Here is a 22,767-nt window from a genome sequence, read left to right as displayed (position 1 = left end):
ATTTGAATGACGACAACGCTTTGATTCCGATTCGGTTTTCTTTTATTACGTTTTTTCTTTGATGGCTGTTTTACTTTCATATGTGCTATTTGATCAGACTTGTTCTGTTTATCACCTTTTTATATTCATAATTCGGGATTTCAATAGAAGTATCAATACAGACAATAGCGCAATAAACTGTCCTTCGACAGACACATTTGTAAAGGAAGCGAGCATATCTATTTCGGTTCATTACCGGATATATCGTTTCGGCATTTTGTTCATAGTCTATCAAATGACATAGCTATCCTAAATTAAGAACTTGAAAGAAAGATGATATGAATTTTAATTAAATAATTATGAGGAAATAATTATTTGAAGTAAGTGAATACAATAACATTTTGAAAAATGATATCAACCTCTTCCCATACAAAATGTACTGGTAATTGAAAATGAAAATTCACCTGAAGACGATATATATCTGATTAAAGGGATAGTATTGTAAATGAAAGTTTGTCTTTCAGTCTTTTTTTTAATCAATATTGAGGCCAGCCTTCGTTTTAAGGAATACTTATTTAATTAATGACTGCATAAATCTATTTGTATTTACAAACTTCCAATATAATATTTCCAATTATCCAACATTTTTCTAGTTTCTATAAGGCCTCTTTCTTGAACTCGGTTTGGAAATCGTAAAAATTGCCAAAAAAATGTACTGCCATGATCTTTGAAAACAAATATATTTATAAATTTTATATAAAAACATAGGTACAGCTTTAGTTCACTGGAGTTTCTTTGAAAATTATCAAAACTTAACATTCGAATTGAAGGAGACCTAGTTTAGTCTGAGTTTCCTCTTGTCTTGACACCAGACAGTCTCAAGTCTGATGTCATAGGAAACACCGACTAGATCTAATAGAAACTTTAATAACGTTAACGTTTTTTGCTTTCAATTTTCAAACAGATATTCCTGTAAATAAATGTACGATTTTATTTTTTAATGCATATTTATCATTTCCGTTCAGAGATAATTTAATATGCGTCGTTCAACTTGACATTATTTATAGCTTATCGTAATTTCCATCCAATACAACCAGGCCATTAACTCCAAACAGAAATAATTCGCTTAAAGGAGTTGACGCTTAACTTCAACAAAACAGAATATAATCCCAATCTTTTCCAAACTTCCATTAGCTTTTGAAGCTTACTCATACAGTTTACAGCTGGAATCGCAGCTTTTTAAAATCCCAGTTAAATGATATTATATTCTGTTTTGTCCCCACGTTTCTGACGATTATTTACCAATTAAATGTTATGCTTCATTTGTGCCAGTTCTATCATTCAGATTAGATATTAGATTTTAGACAATTTATTTTTGCCACCGAATGACAGAATAAGCATGTAAAATAATGTTGTCTACTGAAACATTGAATATGAACTCACTTATATTTTATATCAGTCCATGCTACATTGCTATCTAGGGCACTGTGGAGATCTACTAAGAAACCAAAAAGATCCAACATATTGTTTACTACTAACACACAAGAGTACAAATTTGTCTACAAAATAAAACCCAATTGTGCACGTGTTTCATACATTACGTCATTATACTGTTTACTCTGAGGAAATCAATCATTCGACGTAAATGTCTTATATTATATATGAAAATATTACATCAGGTACTTGCTGTAATTTACGCAAAATGTTGATAATTTACAGCAAGACAGAGAAAACAATTGAAGGAGTATTGTGCAAGTGTAATCTACAAGGTAGAACGTGACCAATCACCTTGACATAAGTTATGGAAAGTGTCTTAAGACTTAACCTCTGTTTGTTTGTTGATATCATCATGCGTGTAAACTTACTTATGTTAATCAATAATGAAAGGAAACCGTGCATAATTTGTAACCCTTTTTTCATATTTCTATTGGAAAATAAACAAATCAAGACAATTAATGACATTTAGATGTTTTACTTTCAACATTGGGTTAAAACAACAAAATGACACATTAATTAGACAGAACAGTTCTTCCTATCAGTATCTAGTAGCTTCAACTAAACTTGTACACAAACAGAACGGCTTAAAATGGAGGGAATAATAGTTCCTATTTTTGCTTTGATAATAGTTCTGTTTTTGCTATGATAGAAATATTAAAAAGGCGTTTATATCGTTCCATATTTAAAGATGGGTTTCTGCCGACTGTCAGTATTTCAAGCATGATTCAAACTTGATGGTGTGTAAGATCATAGATGTAGTTTCCTGTTGTAAATGTAAGCTAAGTATAAATAATGCGGTATCTTGATATTTCGATATTTGAGGAAAGCACACAGTATCCTTGAATTTGATTTCATTTGGGGCTTTAATGGAGAGCTCACAAATGAATACAAATAACAAATGTCTTATGTCAATCAATTGAATATTGATGTCAGTCGGCCAGAACCCATCTTCAATGTAAATTTTGTGTTTACTAACCAGTGGAGATATTATTGACTAAAATATCAGAGATTAAACTAATGTTGTTGTCAGTATAAAATATCACAGAATGCAATTAGTTGCACGAAATCCCTAATGCTACACACATACATAACCTGTACATGACGCAATACTCATCTAAGCAAATATAAAAAAAACATTTTTTAATTTCAAACACTTTTTATCAAATGTTCACTTTGATATGTTTTATGACATAATAATGTAATGAATATGAAAAGTTTATATGCTAGTGAATTTAGGATGGAATCATTGATAAACAGAGTAAAATAGGCCTTCAGGTAATAAAGCCGACATATAAATATCTTCTGTGTAAATTATTCCTAAAACTCACAACGGAAACTGTACATAACTACTTCACTTTTACACGACATTACATACACAAATTATCTTAACATATACTTTCGTATGAAAATAATGAAATATATATATATCTATTAATGATATAATTCTCTTGCTGTATAAAAATGTATCGAAGTCTACTGGACTACCAAATGGCTGTTAAAAGCAAAACTTCAAAATAAAAAAAATGACATTTTAGAATATAATTTGTATCTGTGTCCTTAAAAATGTATCCTCCTTACGAACAGGTAATATAAAATACTGCAAAAGGAGTGTGCTATAGTGTTAGAAGCGAGTATTAAAAGAGGCATGGAATGTCTAGCTTTATATTTAGTGGCACTATTGACGATATACATAGAAATAAAAGGTTAGGAGCAAAATAGCTTAAAGATAAAAATGCCATTCGAATACAAAATACTGTAAAGCAATACTTTAAACAAGATAAACATGGTATTCAGATAAAAAACATAACAATTTATAATTTTCCATGACTTTCCCGTTTATTTTAAAAAACCTAACTCTTGATTTTATAATTAAAACAAAACAACTTGTATACTTTAATTGATCTTTACAATTAATAATTTGAGCCACAATTACTTTTTAGACACAGATGACTAAAACTGATCATTTGAAAGCTACATGACTATTGATAATTAGACTTCTACTGAATCTGGTGTAACATGATTGCGTTATTCTACCATATAAATAGATAAAATTCTGTTTACAGAATGTTGAATGTGTGATCTGTATGACTTCCCTTACACTTTTTTTTATTAGAAAAATAGTTTTTTTTAATTAAATTTTGCTTCTTGTTTCAATTACAGGAAATAAACTATGGAATGTACCATATACAAGTGTGAGTTCTAGGGAGTTGACACAAACAGTGTTAACATTGTTTTAAGGATCCCTGTCCCTTCGTAGTGTTTTTTCCTATTTACATTAACCTCCCGTTAACTTCCGTTTGGATATAACTGTAGCACAGCTGGGTCAGATCACTTCCATTGACCGGGTAAATATGAAGTCCAGGGTTCGAATCTTGGTGAAGTCCCACTGAATGTTTGACACTCAGAACACTGTTGTTGATTATATTTTGTTTATATCATCTTTATCATCATATCATTAAAGTCCCACAAGGTATGGTTATCTTTTCAGAAATGATTTATCAAAGCTACATTCATGCTGGAAAAACCGGTTTCCAACAATTTGGTTACACATTTTTTCCAATCATGTACATTTCACATATTGAACACATACTGGAGTTCGTCTTATGTTCAATACTGGATTATTATGGAGATTCACAAGTTCGCCAATGGCAAATCATTTAAGATCTTATTCAGTTCAATGCAAGACAGATTTTAAATAACTGTTTCTACAAAAATCACATGTTACAATAGAAAAGATACATTTTTCTATAAATCCCGGTCAACCATCAAATCATTATTACACATCTACATCTAGCATACTAAAAAATGATTATTTACATTATGAGCACTTGCAAAATAATAAACATGATTATTGTTTTGAATACAAATAAAATTAAATAGACTCCTCAACTGAAAACTGATTCGATGACTTACAGGCAGTCTAGAGAAATCATTCACACAAATTTCTTTCTCATGAAACAGGGTTTTAATGTTACTTCATTTTCTTATGCAGATTCCTTGCATTTCTCATGGTTAAAGCAAAAAATCATTTTTGGTTTCAATATCATTCTGAAAAAGTACCAGTGATATCTGTTCAATTTGTAAGAAAATATTTGACCAGAACATAGTTAGACCTGAAACAAAACGGGTGTAGAATGGTAACACTTTGAGCAAGTATTGTCACAGAAAAGTCCATGAAATTGTAATATTCAACACTTCCACTTTTATCTGTTGAACATATCTCTTAAATTTCCTGAACAAATGTGTTAGAATTGAAATAATTGAAGTCATAACATTCCAAATCATTACAGTCACCTGTTTCCATGACGAAGGTAGATTCCGGACGGACATTTTTGCGATATCTAGATGTCTAAAAATCAATATGAGGACAACACTTTCAACTTCTAAGAACATTATGTTTCTACATATGGACGGATGTTTCCATAGTCTCAGTAGGTCAGTTGTGGCTAAAATGATAGGTGAACATCGTCTCTCTGTGACTCTATCATGTATACAAAATATGTGTAGGCTTTGGTCACCGACCGAACGGGATGGTTCTGTTGGCGGGACTCCACGCTGGTCTGTCATCCAGCTCCTCTGTAGAACCGTATCGTCTTTGTCTTTTATCCTCTTTCTTTTGGGAATCCTGTGAAAATACAACAATGAAGAAAATGACATTACGTAATTGTTGTTTCCTTGATAGAGCCCATCTTAACAAGTAAAACTGGACATAAAACTCATAAGGAATTACACAGGTTATGAGTTAAAATAACAGAAGATTGAATTTATATACAGAGCGAGAATACTGACAATCATTGGATATCCAATAGGACGTTGCTGATTACTGACCAGATCCAGAATCAAAAGATATAGGAGTTTGATTCATTGTGAGCATTCCAACCCCACATCTGTTTAAGTGACACACACACTTTCAGTTCAAGCATTGGCTAATAAACAGTTAATCCCTCTTTCTGTCTAAGTGACACACAAATATTCAGTTCAACCACTGGTTTGAATAGTTAGCCAACCCTTTCTACCTGAGTGACTTACCTTTCTGTCTGAGTATAAGCTCTGTCTGAGTGACCTACCTTTGTGTCTGAGTAACCTACCTTTGTGTCTGAGTGACCTATCTTTCCGTCTGAGTTACCTCTGTCTGATGACCTACCTTTCTGTCTGAGTGACCTACCTTTCTGTCTGAGTGACACACCTCTCTGTCTGAGTGACACACCTTTCTGTCTGAGTTACCTCTGTCTGAGTGACTTACCTTTCTGTCTGAGTTACTTCTGTCTGAGTGACCTCTGTCTGAGTGACCTCTGTCTGAGTGACTTACCTTTCTGTCTGAGTTACCTCTGTCTGAGTGACCTCTGTCTGAGTGTCTTACCTTTCTGTCTGAGTGACCTCTGTCTGAGTGACTTACCTTTCTGTCTGAGTTACTTCTGTCTGAGTGACCTCTGTCTGAGTGACCTCTGTCTGAGTGACCTACCTTTTTGTCTGAGTGACCTCTGTCCGAGTGACCTATCTTTCTGAGTGACCTCTGTCCGAGTGACCTACCTTCCTGTCTGTGTTACCTCTGTCCGAGTGACCTACCTTTCTGTCTTAGTGACAGACCTTTCTGTCTGAGTGACACACCTTTCTGTCCGAGTGACCTACCTTTCTGTCTGAGTGACCTCTGATCGAGTGCCCTATCTTTCTGTCTGAGTGACCTCTGTCCGAGTGACCTTCCTTTCTGTCTGAGTGACCTACCTTTCTGTCTGATTGACCTCTGTCTGAGTGACCTACCTTTCTGTCTGATTGACCTCTGTCTGAGTGACCTACCTTTCTGTCTGAGTGACTTACCTTTCTGTCTGAGTGACCTCTGTCCGAGTGACCTACCTTTCTGTCTGAGTGACCTCTGTCCTAGTGACCTACCTTTCTGTCTGTGTTACCTCTGTCTGAGTGACCTAACATTCTGTCTGAGTGACCTCTGTCCGAGTGACCTACCTTTCTGTCTGAGTGACCTCTGTCCGAGTGACCTACCTTTCTGTCTGAGTGACCTCTGTCCGAGTGACCTATCTTTCTGTCTGAGTGACCTCTGTCCGAGTGACCTATCTTTCTGTCTGAGTGACCTCTGTCCGAGTGACCTATCTTTCTGACTGAGTGACCTCTGTCCGAGTGACCTACCTTTTTGTCTGAGTGACCTCTGTCCGACTGACCTACCTTTCTGTCTGAGTGACCTCTGTCCGAGTGACCTATCTTTCTGAGTGACCTCTGTCCGAGTGACCTACCTTTCTGTCTGAGTGACCTTTTTCGAGTGACCTATATTTCTGTCTGATTGACCTCTGTCCGAGTGACCTATATTTCTGTCTGAGCGACCTCTGTCCGAGTGACCTATATTTCTGTCTGAGTAACCTCTGTCCGAGTGACCTATGTTTCTGTCTGAGTGACCTCTGTCCGAGTGACCTATATTTCTGTCTGAGTGACCTCTGTCCGAGTGACCTACCTTTCTGTCTAACCAATCATGATAGCGTCGTAAGGCGTCCTCTTCCTGTTCCCGTTTATGCTTTTCTTGCTTTTTTATTTGCTCCTTTGTCATGATTTTTTTAGTTTTTACTTCAGTTTTTATAAGATTATCTTTCTTAGATTTCCTGCAAAATAAAGACAACGACATTAAAAGTATCCTTTTAACATAAACAAACGTTATTCGAAGACATTCATGAGAAACAATGGATTTTTATTAAAACTGGAAACCAAAAATTACTTTAATGATGTAAGGAAAGTTGCTATATTGTTTTTCTTTAATTGCCATTTAAATTGTATGTGAATAAAAGTTGCATTCTCAGTTTTAACAATTTCAAAATTATTATCATATTTTTTTCCAATTTTTGCAAATATTAGAGTTGTATGAGATACAGTACATTTAATTAACAATTTCCAATCGTAACATTACACATTTTTTTGATCGGAAGATGTATAAAGAAGGGAGGTAACTTAGCTAAAAATATACATATTTTTCTTTTTGATAAATCAAGTTTTTTTTTTTAATTGGGCTTGTTAAAATTGTCTTAAAACTACATAGAATGATTTTATAGTTAACTCAAGTGAAATGACATTTGTGCAAAACACAAAATCTGAATTCATGCAAATCATTTAAAAGAACAGTTTTGAAAAGATCAAGAGAAGTTCATAGCCAACATAACACACATTCATCATGTGTTGACTTAAATCACAAAAACACAGTTACTTAAGGTCGAATGAGTGTATTGATATACGGAAATAGGAAGTACATCCCTAGTTGAAAATCCAATGTAGGGAGACAGTATCACAATTTCCGCATATTTTAATGAGTCTAGAGTTGTGATGAATATTGAATGTTTATCATTCACAGAACAGTGTGTTCTCTCAATATCAAAAATAATTCAAAGCAATCCAGGCATCAATTCAGTTATTTTTTTTCAATGAGTCACATGTGTCCATTTTTCTGTACTTCAGGAAACCGGCTACCTATTTCACTACTGTGAAGTTTTTCAAGAAAGATAACTCTTACATGCAATAACTATGTGTATATGGTTTTATTATAACATGTCAATTTTTAATTGTTTATAGATAATTTATTATTCACAATTTCAGCATTTATTAAATTGATATACATTAATGCAATACTATTCTATGGCAGTATAATTTTTGTTGACATTATCTTTCATATTTTTTTCAAAATTCACTCCTTTTTACATAAATTTCCTTTTAAAATATAAAATTCTGACAACCTATATTTTTTTTGTGGCAGATTTTTTTTTTACTTCAAAGCAATAAAACTACAAAATTGAAGAAATTCTACTGAGAAATGGTGATGCAATCTTATTACCTTAAGTAAAACTCATCACTATTAAATTTGTTTTTTAGAATAAACTGTTTTTTCTAATATCTGTCCATTCATATGCCTGTTTTGAACTAAAAGGAGATGGAATAACACCTAAAAGTACTCACCATCCTTTAAAAGCTGACGTACTCAATTTTTCACGATCTCTCTTTTCCAATTCTTTTTCTCGCTTTTCTTCGTATTCAGTCATTTTTTTCTCTTTCACTTTTTCTTTTATTACTTCTGTCTTGTTTTCTTTCCAAATTTCAAAATTCTGAAACAAAAAATAAATATTAAAAATCTCTTTTTACACATATACAAATTAATATATTTATCCGCAGATATGATCGTTCTAAAAATGAGAAAATCTAGTTGAATTAAGGAGGTATATAAGATATAGGGGTATCAAGTTTATCTTACTGGAGTTATATAAAAAGGTAATTTTAATTAAAAAAAGAAAAAGAAAACAGGTCTCAATCTTTTAATTAAATTAAACTGATAAACAACACACATGCTGTGGACCTTCTTCTTACCAAATATCATTGACCAATTACGTTGTCTAACAATTCAGATTGAATAGAAATGTGTATGATGTGATAGGTTTGCTAATTGATAGGTGAAATGCACACAAGTAGGTTTACAGTCCTATATAAACATCATATTTTACTGGATTTTTTACTTCAAACATATCAATTTTATTAAATTCTGAATGAATAAAAAGCTAGCTATCTATAAAAATGAAGTATTCATTATGATGTTACATCATACATTGATATCCATATAGAAGGAGCACATAGTTAAAGGGTGCTGTTCTTAGTTCAATAATAACTCAGAATTTAACATGATCACACTGGTAAAAAGTGTAAAGGATCAACATATCGCTGCCAGAAAGGGTAACTACCCATTGGAAGCTGTCTTTTCTGGCATGACTATAGCTTTCGATAAGTAGTTTATGAAAAGAAAACAATACATTGTGGGACCTCCATGTAAGAGTAATCAAATGAAATAAACAAAAGATAATCAACAACAGTGTTAAGAGTGTAAATTAAGATACAGCAGAGCTAGACCAGGATCCAAACCATGGAGGTTCGGATTGTTATACTCGCTCTCACCTACTGAGCTATATATACCAAGTCAACAGGTGTCCTTGTCCAGGTGTGCTAGTTTTATCCAAAATGAAATTAAGGGGAGGTAACTGTATAAGAGGACAAAAGGTCCAGAGGGCCTATACCACTCACCTGGATATTTAATTGCCCAAAACTTACGAATGCTTCCAACCAAATATGGGTGATATCCATCTCTTAGTTTCAGAGAAGAAGTTGATGAAAGCAATATGACAAAATTACACATATGGGCGGATTGGTCTGTTGGTTAACACTCCAGACTTCTACGCAGGCGGCCGGGGTTTGATCAACAAAAGTGTGAATACTTGATTGAGTTATGATGGAGTTTTCGGGACAGGTTATTTTGCATAAAGGACCGTACAACTCAGTTAAAAAGTGAAGTAATCTGAAATCAAAATACCGGTGCACAACTACATAAAATTCTATATACTGATCATTCAAGTTAAGTTTCAATAAAATCTGCCTGTTAGTTAAGATGGAGTTTTCAAGACAAGTTACTGCAGACGGACTGACGGATGGACAGAGAGACAGCCTAGCGTGATTCAAGTGTGTCGGTGTTAGTCACATTTGATCAAACACCCTCCATTCCAGCACACTTACAGACCAAGCCTCTTTAATGTTTAGAAGTTTCAGAAATTGTTGATAAGTTTAACCAAAATTGACCTGTGACATTGATAAAGGGGTCTAAATTATTTTAACAGTTTTCTCAATTCATATCAGCATGGGTCTTCCCACAGTACAGGTACAGGTATGTCTTATTACGCAAAACACAGGTACAGGTATGTTTTATTACCCAAAACACAGGTACAGGTATGTCTTATTACCCAAAACACAGGTATATCTACCCACAATACAGTTATGTCTTATTATCCAATACACAGGTATATCTACCCACAGTACAGGTATGTCTTATTACCCAAAACACAGGTATATCTACCCACAGTACAGGTATGTCCGATTACCGTATACACAGGTATATCTACCTACAGTACAGGTATGTCTTATTACCCAAAACATAGGTATATCTTCCCACAGTACACAGTTTCAATACACAGGTACAGGTATGTCTTATTACCTAAAACACAGGTATATATCTACCCACACTACAGATATGTCTTATTACCCAAAACACAGGTGTGTCTACCCATAGAACAGATAGTCTGATACACAATACACAGGTATATCTACCCACAGTACAGGTATGCCTTATTACTTAATATGTCAGGTATGTAAATGCTAAGGTTTTTAAACCCAAGCTCCACTGACCTACTTTACAATAGCTATTTCTTTATAATCACTGTATGTCTGTCGGTAACCTCGCACAACAGGGAAGTTATTTACTATGTACAACTGCAGGTCTAAACAGGTAGATCTACACATTGCTGCAGTGATGGGCGTATCCAGAGCAGAAATTCGTTGATAATATCGCTAACTAGTCAGCAGCATTGTCAAATTCAGCCGAACATATGACTTCAAGTTTTGATCAAACTTTTACAATGTCAGCAGGAAAGTGACAGATTTATCAACAAAGCAAGACGGAAGTTCATCATGTGAGTGTGAATTCTAGGGTTGGATAACTGTGGACAATGTAAGTGAACATTCTGAAGTGTGGAATGGAAAACTTGGAATACCCCTGTGACATCAGTGATCCTGAGGTAATAATTCTATAGTGTTTCTACATTACTAAATATTAAATGAAACATATACTACTGGATGGGACAGTTATCAGTCAAGTTTTCATTTCTTTACATGACAAACTCTTATTTGTGAGTGTTTACTGATGATAATATATTTATACAAGAACAACAAACATCTTCAAGATTTCAACAAATATTTTAGTTTTTCATCAAAATGGCAACCCCTATAAGCCAAATTCCTCTCCGAATTAAAGGTCAAATGACATGTATTCACCACATGGGGAGACAATTGGATTTTTATTGTGAAAAGTGTCAGGAACCGGTTTGTCCAAAATGCCTTTCTTCTATTCACAAAACTCATACAGTTTGTGAGCTAAGTGAAATCACTCCCCAGAAAGAACCAGATATTATAAACTTTATAGACAGAACAGAAAAAAATGACCTTGTGCAAATTGGGAAAAATATCACCGCTACTGATATGCTCCTTAAAGACAACACCAGTACTTTTGAGAAGTTGTCACAAAAGTTAAAAATGCAAACAGATAAATTAAAACAAGAGCTGGACATGCTTACAGCACAGACACTCTCTCTTTACCACAAAATGGAAGAGGATAATACCAAGCTGATAAAGACATACAAACAGGACCTGGAGAAGTACCAGAAGCAACTCAAACAACAAATTCAAGAATGTAAAGCAGCTCTCCAGCGTGGTTCACACATACAGATTTATGATACATATTGTGAGATCCAGTCTCCTACACATAGTCTCCCTGTAAAACCTGTCCTGGGTACTGCCAACTTCACTCCGAGTGAAAATCCTCAAGATCACTTAAAAAAAGCATTGGGAAAAGTTATTACCTCAGGTCAAGGTCAAATTTTAACTGACCAGGATCGGTCAGTCTCAACATCTGATGATATGGGAAAACCGTCTTCACAACAACAACAGTCAGGAGCAAAAGGGAAGAAGGCAGTGACAACATACAAACTACTGCCACAGACCAAGGTAGTGGAGGAGTGGTGGTCTCCATGTGACATTGGTTCTATATGTCCCACCACTGATGGTCAGGTGTGGACCAAGTACACGGACACATTGACTCTCCTGGACAGGAAGGGTAAAGTAATACAGGAGGTCAATCACAATGCCATGATCGGTGACATTAGTCTGTCACCCACCACACACACACTGTGGGTCTGTGATGATAACAACATCATGGAGCTGGTATCAGGACGACTGACACACAGATTCAGTACCAAGGAGTTTCCCTGGTGTATATGTGTTACAGCCAGTAACCATGTCATTGTAGGGATGGCCAAACACATCTCCAAATTTACCTCAAATGGTAAAATGGTGTGTACTACAATGGCTAATGGGACTGGGAAACCATTAGTGTGTACACCAGGCAGGATCTCAGAGTGTCCTGTCACTCACAATGTGGCAGTCGCTGATTTCAGTCGTGAAAGTGATGGTGGTGATGAAAACATACATGTTGTTGTGATGGACACTGATTTCAAGGAACTGTTTGTATATAGAGGTGACATTCCCAGTACATATAGACCAACACCACAAACAGAAGGTAAACCATTTTACCCCCGTGGTGTGGTGTATGACAGTGTGGGGAACCTGATCATAGGGGACCGGGGCACCTACAGGATCCTACTCATCAGTGGAGTTGGTGAGTTCCTCAGGGTCATACATACAGACACAGACTGTACACAGGCTGTAGGTATAGACAGGGAGGATGTCCTGTGGTCAGTGTTTGGGTATATCAACAAAGTCAAACTACTACAGTACAGCAGTGTGTGACACCTGTAACCAAACAACTAGTATATCTAGTTACCATGACAATGACATGGAAATGAGAGACAAAGGAAACTTATGATTACAAATCAACTACAGATTGTGTAACATTCACAGGATTATAAGTAAAACGTCTAGACTACAGATTGTGAGACACTCACAGGATTATAAGTTTAAAATTAATGTCTAGACAACAGATTGTGAGACATTCACAGGATTATAAGTATAATGTCTAGACTACAGATTGTGTGACATATTCACAGGATTATAAGTAAAATGTCTAGACTACAGATTGTGTGACGTTTACAGGATTATAAGTAAAATGTCTAGACTACAGATTGTGAGATATTCACAGGATTATAATTTCGAGATCAAATGGTCCTATACAACTCAACTACCAAGCAACTACTTTTCAGTGCTGTTTGCAAACAAATCTGTGACCTTTAATTTAAAGTTGATTGTATATAATATCACTCTATACCTGGATATAGTAATCAAAGTTTTCATTTACTTAAAAATACTCGATAGATTCAGGCCAAATTTTATTTTAGTTTTGAGTAATCCGCAGAAAAAAACCTTTACAATCTTTCTGCACAATAGATATTAATTGGGAAATTAAAATTCATTTGAACAAACTTGATCTCACTTATTGGTAAATCTGGATAGCTACTTATGAATACCCCAGGCTGATTGATTAATCAGAAGAGGCTTTTAAAATATTGACACATATGTTCCTTATGACCTTGAAAGTAGGCTAAGGTCATATATATGAGAGAACGTTATAGCACAGTAGTATACCAGGTACTTATTGGAATTGGCTGACTATCAGGACCCGTTTTTTTATATAATGACAATGAAAAAGAGACTTCTTGTAGATATTTACTTATCAAAGTCCATGTTGACATTTTACTCAGGCCAACTCTCAAAGTAAACCTTTCACTTAGACACAAAATTCAGAAGAAAAGAATTGTACACTGCTTTTGATATAACATACCAAAGTATAATGGCTCTAGACATTATATAGTTGTTTAGAAAATTCCTGCTTGATTTAGCACTCCATCAAAGGTACCTACTGGCAAAATATCTGGACTCCCTATGTAACTAAAGAGGATTTACATTACCTCTCATACCACCAAATAAAACACTTAAGATTGATGAAAGAACTTTTTTATTGAAAAAATAATATTTTCCAACAAAAACACTAAAGACTTAAGAAGTATTTTTTTTTAAGAAAAATAATATTTTTTTGTCATTTTCTCTAAAAAGATTAAGTATCCCCCCAACCCCTCCAGGGCAAAATCTAGATCTTGAGACTCCATGAAATGAAATGCACAAATTTTACGTTTTTATGAACGATTTAGAAACAAGCTTCAATGATCATCCTTGACCTGGTTTTGTACAAGCTCAATGATCATCCTTGACCTGGTTTTGTACAAGCTCAATGATCATCCTTGACCTGGTTTTGTACAAGCTCAATGTACCCCTTTTTTAAACTGTTGGGCAAAATTGGCCCTTTTCATAGCAATCTTAGATTTATGATTGAAAGCTTTCTTGTATACAATACACCATCCGCAAGGAGACGGTGGAATGGTGTCTCTTGTATACAGTATACCATCCACAAGGAGACTGTGGGATGGTGACTCTTGTATACAGTATACCATCCACAAGGAGACAGTGGAATGGTGTCTCTTGTATGAATGTTGTCTCTTGTGTACAGTATAACATCCACAAGAAGACGGTGGAGTGGTGTCTCTTGTATACAGTATACCACCCACAAGGAGACGGTGGAATGGTTGCTCTTGTATACAGTATACCATCCGCAAGGAGACGGTGGAATGGTGTCTCTTGTGTACAGTATCCCATCCACAAGGAGCCGGTGGAATGTTGTCTCTTGTGTACAGTATAACATCCACAAGAAGACGGTGGAATGGGGTCTCTTGTATACAGTATACCATCCACAGGGAGACAGTGGAATGGTGTCTCTTGTTTACAGTATACGTGTCTCTTGTATACAGTATACCATCCACAAGGAGCCGGTGGAATGGTGTCTCTTGTGTACAGTATAACATCCACAAGAAGACGGTGGAATGGTGTCTCTTGTATACAGTATACCATCCACAAGAGACAGTAGAATGGTGTCTATTTTATACAGTATACCATCCACAAGGAGACAGTAGAATGGTGTCTATTGTGTAAGGTAAACCATCCACAAGGAGACAGTAGAATGGTGTCTATTTTATACAGTATACCATCCACAATGAGACAGTAGAATGGTGTCTATTGTGTAGGGTAAACCATCCACAAGGAGACAGTAGAATGGTGTCTATTGTATCCAGAATACCATCCACAAGGTAACAGTAGAATGGTGTCTATTGTATCCAGAATACCATCCACAAGGAGATGGTAGAATGGTGTCGTAGGGTAAACCATCCACAAGGAGACGGTGGGATGGTGACTCTTGTATACAGTATGCCATCCACAAGGAGACAGGAGAATGGTGTCTATTGGGTGGGGTAACCCATCCACAAGGAGACAGTAGATTGGTGTCTATTTTATCCAGTATACCATCCACAATGAGACGGTAGAATGGCGTCTCTTGTATACAGTAAACCATCCACAAGGAGCTGGTGTAATGGTGTCTATTGTATCCAGAATACCATCCACAAGGTAACAGTAGAATGGTGTATATTGTGTCGGGTAAACCATCCACAAGGAGACAGTGGAATGGTGACTCTTGTATACAGTAAACCATCCACAAGGAAACAGTAGAATGGTGTCTATTGGGTGGGGTAACCCATCCACAAGGAGATGGTGGAATGGTTTCTCTTGTGTACAAGATTGATTTTGATTTTATTCCATTTAAGAACAATAGGTTGTTTTATCATGTAATGTAATAATATCAGTATTTTATTAACTTGTGTGAATTACTCTATATTGAAGTGTGACAATCTGTAAAAATTGATATATGCTTGGATTATCAGGAAAGTTTGATTGAGAATGGTGTCTATTTTTTACAGTATACCATCCCCAAGGAGACAGTAGAATAGTGTCTATTGTGTAAGGTAAACCATCCACAAGGAAACAGTAGAAGGGTGTCTATTGTGTAGGGTAACCCATCCCCAAGGAGACGGTGGAATGGTTTCTCTTGTGTACAAGATTGATTTTGATTTTATTCCATTTAAGAACAATAGGTTGTTTTATCATGTAATGTAATAATATCAGTATTTTATTAACTTGTTTGTATTACTCTATATTGAAGTGTGACAATCTATAAAAATTGATATATGCTTGGATTATCAGGAAAGTTTGATTGGAGACATGCACAGTATTTGTATTTCTTATATTCTGTTTTACCTTAGATGATGGGACAAATTTTGACCTCATTAATTCAATTGAATTTCATATTTTTTTTAGTTCTAAAGAGAGGCAATTAATTGCAATTTCGAAAATGTGAAAAGTTCTAAGTTTTTTAAGTAAAACAGTAAGTAATTGTAAAATACAAATAAACAAAATAAAAGCAACTGATTAATGTTTCATTTTTTCCCCTTATTGAATGAAATATGTGTGTGTTCTTTTTTTGCCTTTAGATAGTCACATCTATCCATATAATTTCAATTAAAGCTAGTGTGAAATGTGTTTAACAAATGTTACGATAAATAAAATAATGTTTTGAATTAATTAGCAAAGTTTCTTTGATTTTTTTGTTGGTCTTAAAGTTCCGAACAATGTGAAACCCCCAAAAAGTCACCTCCACTTTGTTGCCTAATCATTATGTGAAATTTAAATGATTTTTGCTTGTAAACTGTGAAAGGATGGAGCCTCCTCAACTCATCAAGAACGGACAAGAGGCCCAATGGGCTTGCATTGCTGTATTAATCTCACACCTGTCACCTTAAAAGTGGACTAAAATAAAGCTTAAGGCAAAATATGAGTATCTATGACTCAAAATCACTCAAAAGAACCTGTTAAAAGATTTAAACACATTTGACCCCTGTGAACTTGAAAAGTTAAACAAGGGCATTAAGACTAACTTTATAGCTCTTCATCCCATAATGAACTTTGTTTATTGAGATGTCCTTTAACCCTTTCACCACTGTAGACCATAATGGACTCATCCAGATCAATGCATGGTAGAGTCTACTAAAGTTACATAGGGTTGAAAGGTTTATACATAATTATCCAGATGTGACCCTGAAAGTGTGTTAAAAGTCATTTACATGAACAAACTTGATAACTTTTCATCTGAGCATGCTACTGGTCACACACCACATATCACCATCCTTTGCATTTTGGTTATTCAGAATAAATAATTTAGGGGTTTTAACATATTTGACCTCTGTGACCTTGAATATGATTCAAGGTCATTCTTTTGAACAAACTTCGTAACTTTTCATCCTAAGTATGATCATCCTAGCCATGAATTTATTGAGAATTTAAAGACATCTAAAGGTTTGACTCATGTGACCTTGAATATGGGTGAAGGTCATCAATTTGAACAAACTTGGTAGCCCTTCATGTCAACGTGTAACTAGCCAAATATCATCATCTATGGCCTTTTGGTTATTCAGAAGAGAAGTTGTACAAGGTTTTTAAAGACAATTAAGACAATTAATCTTGTCACTTATTTCAACAAATTTGATAACCCTTCATGCCAGTATGCTACTGGCATAATTCATCACTCTAGCAACCATGGGGCCAGGTGAGCTACAAACCACAGCTCAGTTGGACAAGGAAACTTAATCAATCAATTGTAGTTCACTCATGTTAAGGGCCAGGGGAGCTACAAACCACAGCGCAGTCGGACAAGGATAATTAATCAATCAATTGTAGTTCACTCATGTTAAGGGCCTGGTGAGCTACAAACCACAGCGCAGTCGGACAAGGATAATTAATCAATCAATTGTAGTTCACTCATGTTAAGGGCCAGGGGAGCTACAAACCACAGCTCTGTTGGACAAGGATACTTAATCAATCAATTATAGATTACTCATGTTAAGGGCCAGGTGAGCTACAAACCACAGCTCAGTCGGACAAGGAAACTTAATCAATCAATTTTAGATAACTCATGTTAAGGGCCAGGTGAGCTACAAACCACAGCTCAGTTGGACAAGGATACTTAATCAATCAATTGTAGATTACTCATGTTAAGGGCCAGGTGAGCTACAACCCACAACTCAGTTGGACAAGAATACTTAATCAATCAATTGTAGATTACTCGTGTTAAGGGCCAGGTGAGCAACAAACCACAGCTCAGTTGGACAGTGATACTTAATCAATCAATTGTAGATTACTCATGTTAAGGATCCCTGTCCCACTGCACTGTGGTTTTTCCTATATACAGTTACCTCCCCTTATCTTCCTAAAGGGCCACTGCACTGTGGTTTTTCCTATATACAGTTACCTCCCCTTAACTTCCTTAAGGATCCCGGCCCTGTCCCATGCCACTGCACTGTGGTTTTTCCTATAAACAGTTACCTCCCCATAACTTCCTTAAGGATCCCAGCCCTGTCCCATGCCACTGCACTGTGGTTTTTCCTATATACTGTTACCTCCCCTTATCTTCCTTAAGGATCCCTGTCCCACGCCACTGCACTGCAGTTTTTCCTTTATACAGCTACCTCCCTTGAACTTCTGTTTTGTCCATGTAACTATGTGTGTGTGGCACAGGTTGGCAAGGACACTTCTGTTGACCAGGTAGCTCAAACGGTATAAGTGTTTGAATAACAAACTGAAGTACTGGGTTCCAATCCCGGTCTAGCTCCGCTGATTTTTTTTTATATTTAGAACACTATTGGTGATTATATATTTTTTATTTCATCTTTTTCATTTCTCATAAAAATCCCCAAAACGAACACCTAAGCTTTTCAACAAATAGCCTTGAAGTTGGAAAACAGGAGTAAATGTGTTAGAATTACTATCTCATCAATGCACAGAAAATGCCTTTTTTTCAAAAAAAAAAAAAAAATCCTTGAGATTTTTAGAACTTTAAGGTTTCTGTACACTACCTTTGCAGCTTCTCTTTTCTTCCTTTCTTTTTCTTTTTCCTCCCTAATTTTCTTCTCTTCCTCTTTCTTCTTTTCTCGTGCTTGGTCTCTCAGCGTTGTGTCCATCTTCTTTTCCATCCAGGCATTATAAGATGCCTTATTTTCCAAAAACTTTTCCTGCTTTTCCTGTAAATTTGACCAATACATTTAAAAATAATACAACAATTAAACCACAGGTATAAAGGCACATTGGATACCCTCATTAAAAAACAATTCTACGAATCTCATAAAATTACTTAATCATCAAAGACTGTTCTGCAAAAGCCTTGAATCTAAAGTGATAAAATGCTGGAGTTAATACATTTTTACCACTCTTTCATATGCCTCTATTGTTACCGATGTATTTCAGTATTTCAGTTTTAATTCTGTTCTTTTAGTCTAGATATATATATGTGTATACCATTCGTCATCAACACTGATTGTGAAACAAGTAAAATGTACTTATACACTGCCTTTTTGGTTTTAGTACTGCTTTAGGCCAAACATGACTGACAAAAATAGTGTAGGTCGGTCTGGATGTTCGTAATATTTTTTTAAGATAATCTTTTATGTGGGGAGGTTTGGGGATGTGGATGGTGTTTGGGGACTTATTTAACAAATTACAAAAATCATCAAACATAGTTATTCAGAACAATTGCTTTAATTTTGATAATATTTTTTAAGTCTTTTAAACAGTTATATGGAATTTAAATTTAGTTTTATACCAGTCTAAGTAATAGAGAGAGGTGTCATAAAGATGCTTACGATTTTTGTGTGCATTAAAATGGGACGAAACCTGAAACATACATATTTTTTAATGGGGCCTTACAATCCATTAAGATTACCTAGTAAAGATTTCCGAAGGTATTGTCTACTAATATTATATTTAGCCTTTTTTGATTAATAGCAACCAAAGGTACATCTGTTGATAAAAATGCTAAACAAACTCCAAAAATTAGTGGGAACCAATGTTTCAAGAAATTCAATAATGTAGACCATCTCTACTCTAGTCTGTCTGTGATAAAAACAAAAGGCCAATCATGTATTGCTAACCTCTTTCTTTTGGAAATTGAACTTTACTTGAGACCACAATAGCCATTTCGGATTTGGCCTAATGAAATTTTAGAATAAATAGAAATTGTCTCAGCCACAACTAATTAGGCCAAGCAGACATCATCTCCAAAATCAACCATTTTTGTTTACATCCCCTTATTCGAAGAAAATTGTTGTTGTCTAAATCCCTCTATCGAATCTACCACCTCTGCTCCAAAGTACAGTCTCTCCAATAATTAGAAAGACAGACAGACAGACAGCAAGACAGACACTGCACCACAACATAACCTCACCTTCCAGTCAGGTTAACTCAGTTGGCACAAAGAGGTAGAAACAGTTTGCATGCATTTAAAAAAAAAAAAATACTCTCGAACCCGTTAAGCATACTTGCCAACTCCCCCTATTTAGGAGGGAGACTCCCAATTTTGGACCCTGAAATTGAGCATTCTCAACCAGAGAATTTGCTCAACTATTTTTATTTTCTAAATTCTGATGATTTCGTCTGAAAGAGCAGCTTAAAAAGTGTTATTTTCCCTAGTGTGTACATATACACATTTTACTTATGCTCTTCATTCTGAGCACACGCAATATCCCCCATGGACATTTTAAAATGTTGGCAAGTATGATTAAAAGGGTAAAAAAACATACCTGTTGTTTCTTTTTCTCTTGTTCTTCCTCTTTCTTCTTCTTTTCAGCAAGCTGCTTTTTGGCAGACTTTAGCCTCTCATTCTTCCACTCTGCGTATATGGCATCTCGTATTGAGCGTGTGCTGTCAAGTGTACCCTCAGTGAGAGACGCGTTACTGCTGGGGGTCCCAGGGAGGGAGTGACGGGGCTTCGGTTTATGGACTTGACGTTTACTATCCTCTCTATAAATTAAAATTATCTATTTTTTAATCTGCCTTTTTCTCTCTCTAAAACAGTAGACACAACATATAACACAAATAAACAGAAATACGTGGATATCTTTAAACAACTTACTCTACTTTGAATATATATATTTAATTGTAAAATAACGGTAATTATAAAAAGTACAAATAACACTGGAAAGCAATGCAAGAAAAATTATATTATGCAACGTATATTTGAAGAGTTCCAAACATTCTCGACATAGAATTCATCAAATATAACAAAAAAAAACATTACTTTTTGCACAACTTAATTGTATCTTATGCAATAGGTAATATACAGCATCATCAACAGGTTGTGTTTTAACGATCCCCGTCCCACTGCACAGTGGTTTATCCTATACACATTAACCTCCCCTTTATTTCAGTTTGGATATAATTGTAAAAAATCGGGCCAGGACACTTCCCCAGACCAGATAGCTCAATCGGTATGAAAGATAGTTCAGTAGTCTGAAGTTCATGGTTCAATTCCAACTTTAGCCCCTCAAAGATTTTTTGTTATATATAGTAAGAACACTGATTATATTATGTTGATTATATTAAATTATTTTACAGGGCATTATTACATGTTTACCAAAAGGGGACAAACCAAAACAATTTCTAAAAAATTGGCGACCAATTTCACTACTAAATACTGTATACAAAATTGCATCTGGTGCAATAGCAGGTAGAATTAAAATGGTTTTAGACAAGTTAATAAACATTGACCAGACTGGATTTATTAGTGGGAGATACATGGGAGAAAACACTAGGCTAATTTATGACATTATGCAGTATGCAGAAGAATATGATCTTCCAGGCTTATTATTAATAATAGACTTTGAGAAAGCATTTGACTCTGTTTCATGGAATTTTATTTATGAAGTTTTACAGTTTTTCAATTTCGGACCAAGCATAAAGAAATGGATAATAACTTTTCACACTAATTCTAACTCCGCAATTAATCAGGGAGGTAACTTATCCCCCTTCTTCAAATTAAAAAGAGGATGCCGTCAGGGCGATCCGATCGCATCATATATATTTATCTTATGTGCAGAAATATTAGCCCTTATAATCAGAAATAACAAAAGCATTAAGGGAATATCATTAGATAAGGAACCCATTATTTTATCACAGTATGCAGACGATACCTCAATAATTCTAGATGGTTCAGAAAGGTCGTTGAAAGAAACAATGAACGAACTAACATTATTCGCAAACCTATCTGGATTGAAAATAAATAAGTCAAAAACACAAGTAATATGGATAGGCAATAAAAAATATAGTAAGGAAACTTTTTTACCTCAATGGAAACTACAATGGGGACATACCAAATTCACAGTGCTAGGTATAGATTTCGATGTTGATTTACACAAAATCACCAAGTTAAACTATGATAAAAAGTTTGTCAAATTAAAAAACCTGCTTAAAATATGGAATAGAAGACTCCTAAGTCCAATTGGAAGACTGACAGTAATCAAAACTTTAATAATATCTCAACTTAATCATCTATTTATTTCAATCCCAAATCCTGATGAAAACTTTATCAAAAATCTTAACACAGAACTATACAACTTTTTGTGGAATAGTAAAGTTGACAAAATAAAAAGGGATGTTGTAATTAAAGAATATATAAATGGTGGACTAAAAATGATTCATACTGACTCCTTTATCAACTCACTTAAATGTACATGGATTCGCAGGCTTTACAATGGAAGTGGCAAATGGACAAATATATTATATACGAAATTAGATAAGGATAAGTTAGGCAATTGTGGGACTGAATATATTGAACAGAGTATTAAGAACACTAATAACTTGTTTTGGAAAGATGTTTTAAAAGCGTGGCTAAAGATAATACAGGCAAACAACACAAACAGCTATGAATCCTTTCTTAAAATTCCGATTTGGTTTAGTAATGAAATAAAAATAGCACGTAAAACTATCTTTTACAAA

At 35.0% G+C, this 22,767-nt stretch overlaps 1 protein-coding gene across 1 annotated transcript in view; it reads right to left on the bottom strand.

The window, feature by feature from the left end:
* Positions 1 to 1,935: 1,935 nt before the first annotated feature.
* The window catches only part of LOC110455365 (histone-lysine N-methyltransferase, H3 lysine-79 specific-like), a 31,974-nt gene continuing 11,142 nt past the window's right edge, over positions 1,936 to 22,767 (bottom strand). Inside the window, exons 8-12 of the mRNA XM_021505464.1 lie at positions 20,574 to 20,793; positions 18,855 to 19,019; positions 8,419 to 8,564; positions 6,935 to 7,079; positions 1,936 to 5,101 (exon numbers count right to left, since the gene is read on the bottom strand). Of these exons, the coding sequence (XP_021361139.1) occupies positions 4,991 to 5,101; positions 6,935 to 7,079; positions 8,419 to 8,564; positions 18,855 to 19,019; positions 20,574 to 20,793 (787 nt within the window). The 3' untranslated portion in view covers positions 1,936 to 4,990. The remainder of the gene's footprint in view (positions 5,102 to 6,934; positions 7,080 to 8,418; positions 8,565 to 18,854; positions 19,020 to 20,573; positions 20,794 to 22,767) is intronic.

Source organism: Mizuhopecten yessoensis, unplaced genomic scaffold (assembly GCF_002113885.1).
Source record: "Mizuhopecten yessoensis strain PY_sf001 unplaced genomic scaffold, ASM211388v2 scaffold8213, whole genome shotgun sequence".
NCBI lineage: Eukaryota > Metazoa > Mollusca > Bivalvia > Pectinida > Pectinidae > Mizuhopecten > Mizuhopecten yessoensis.
This window is presented reverse-complemented; position numbering and strand designations above follow the sequence as displayed.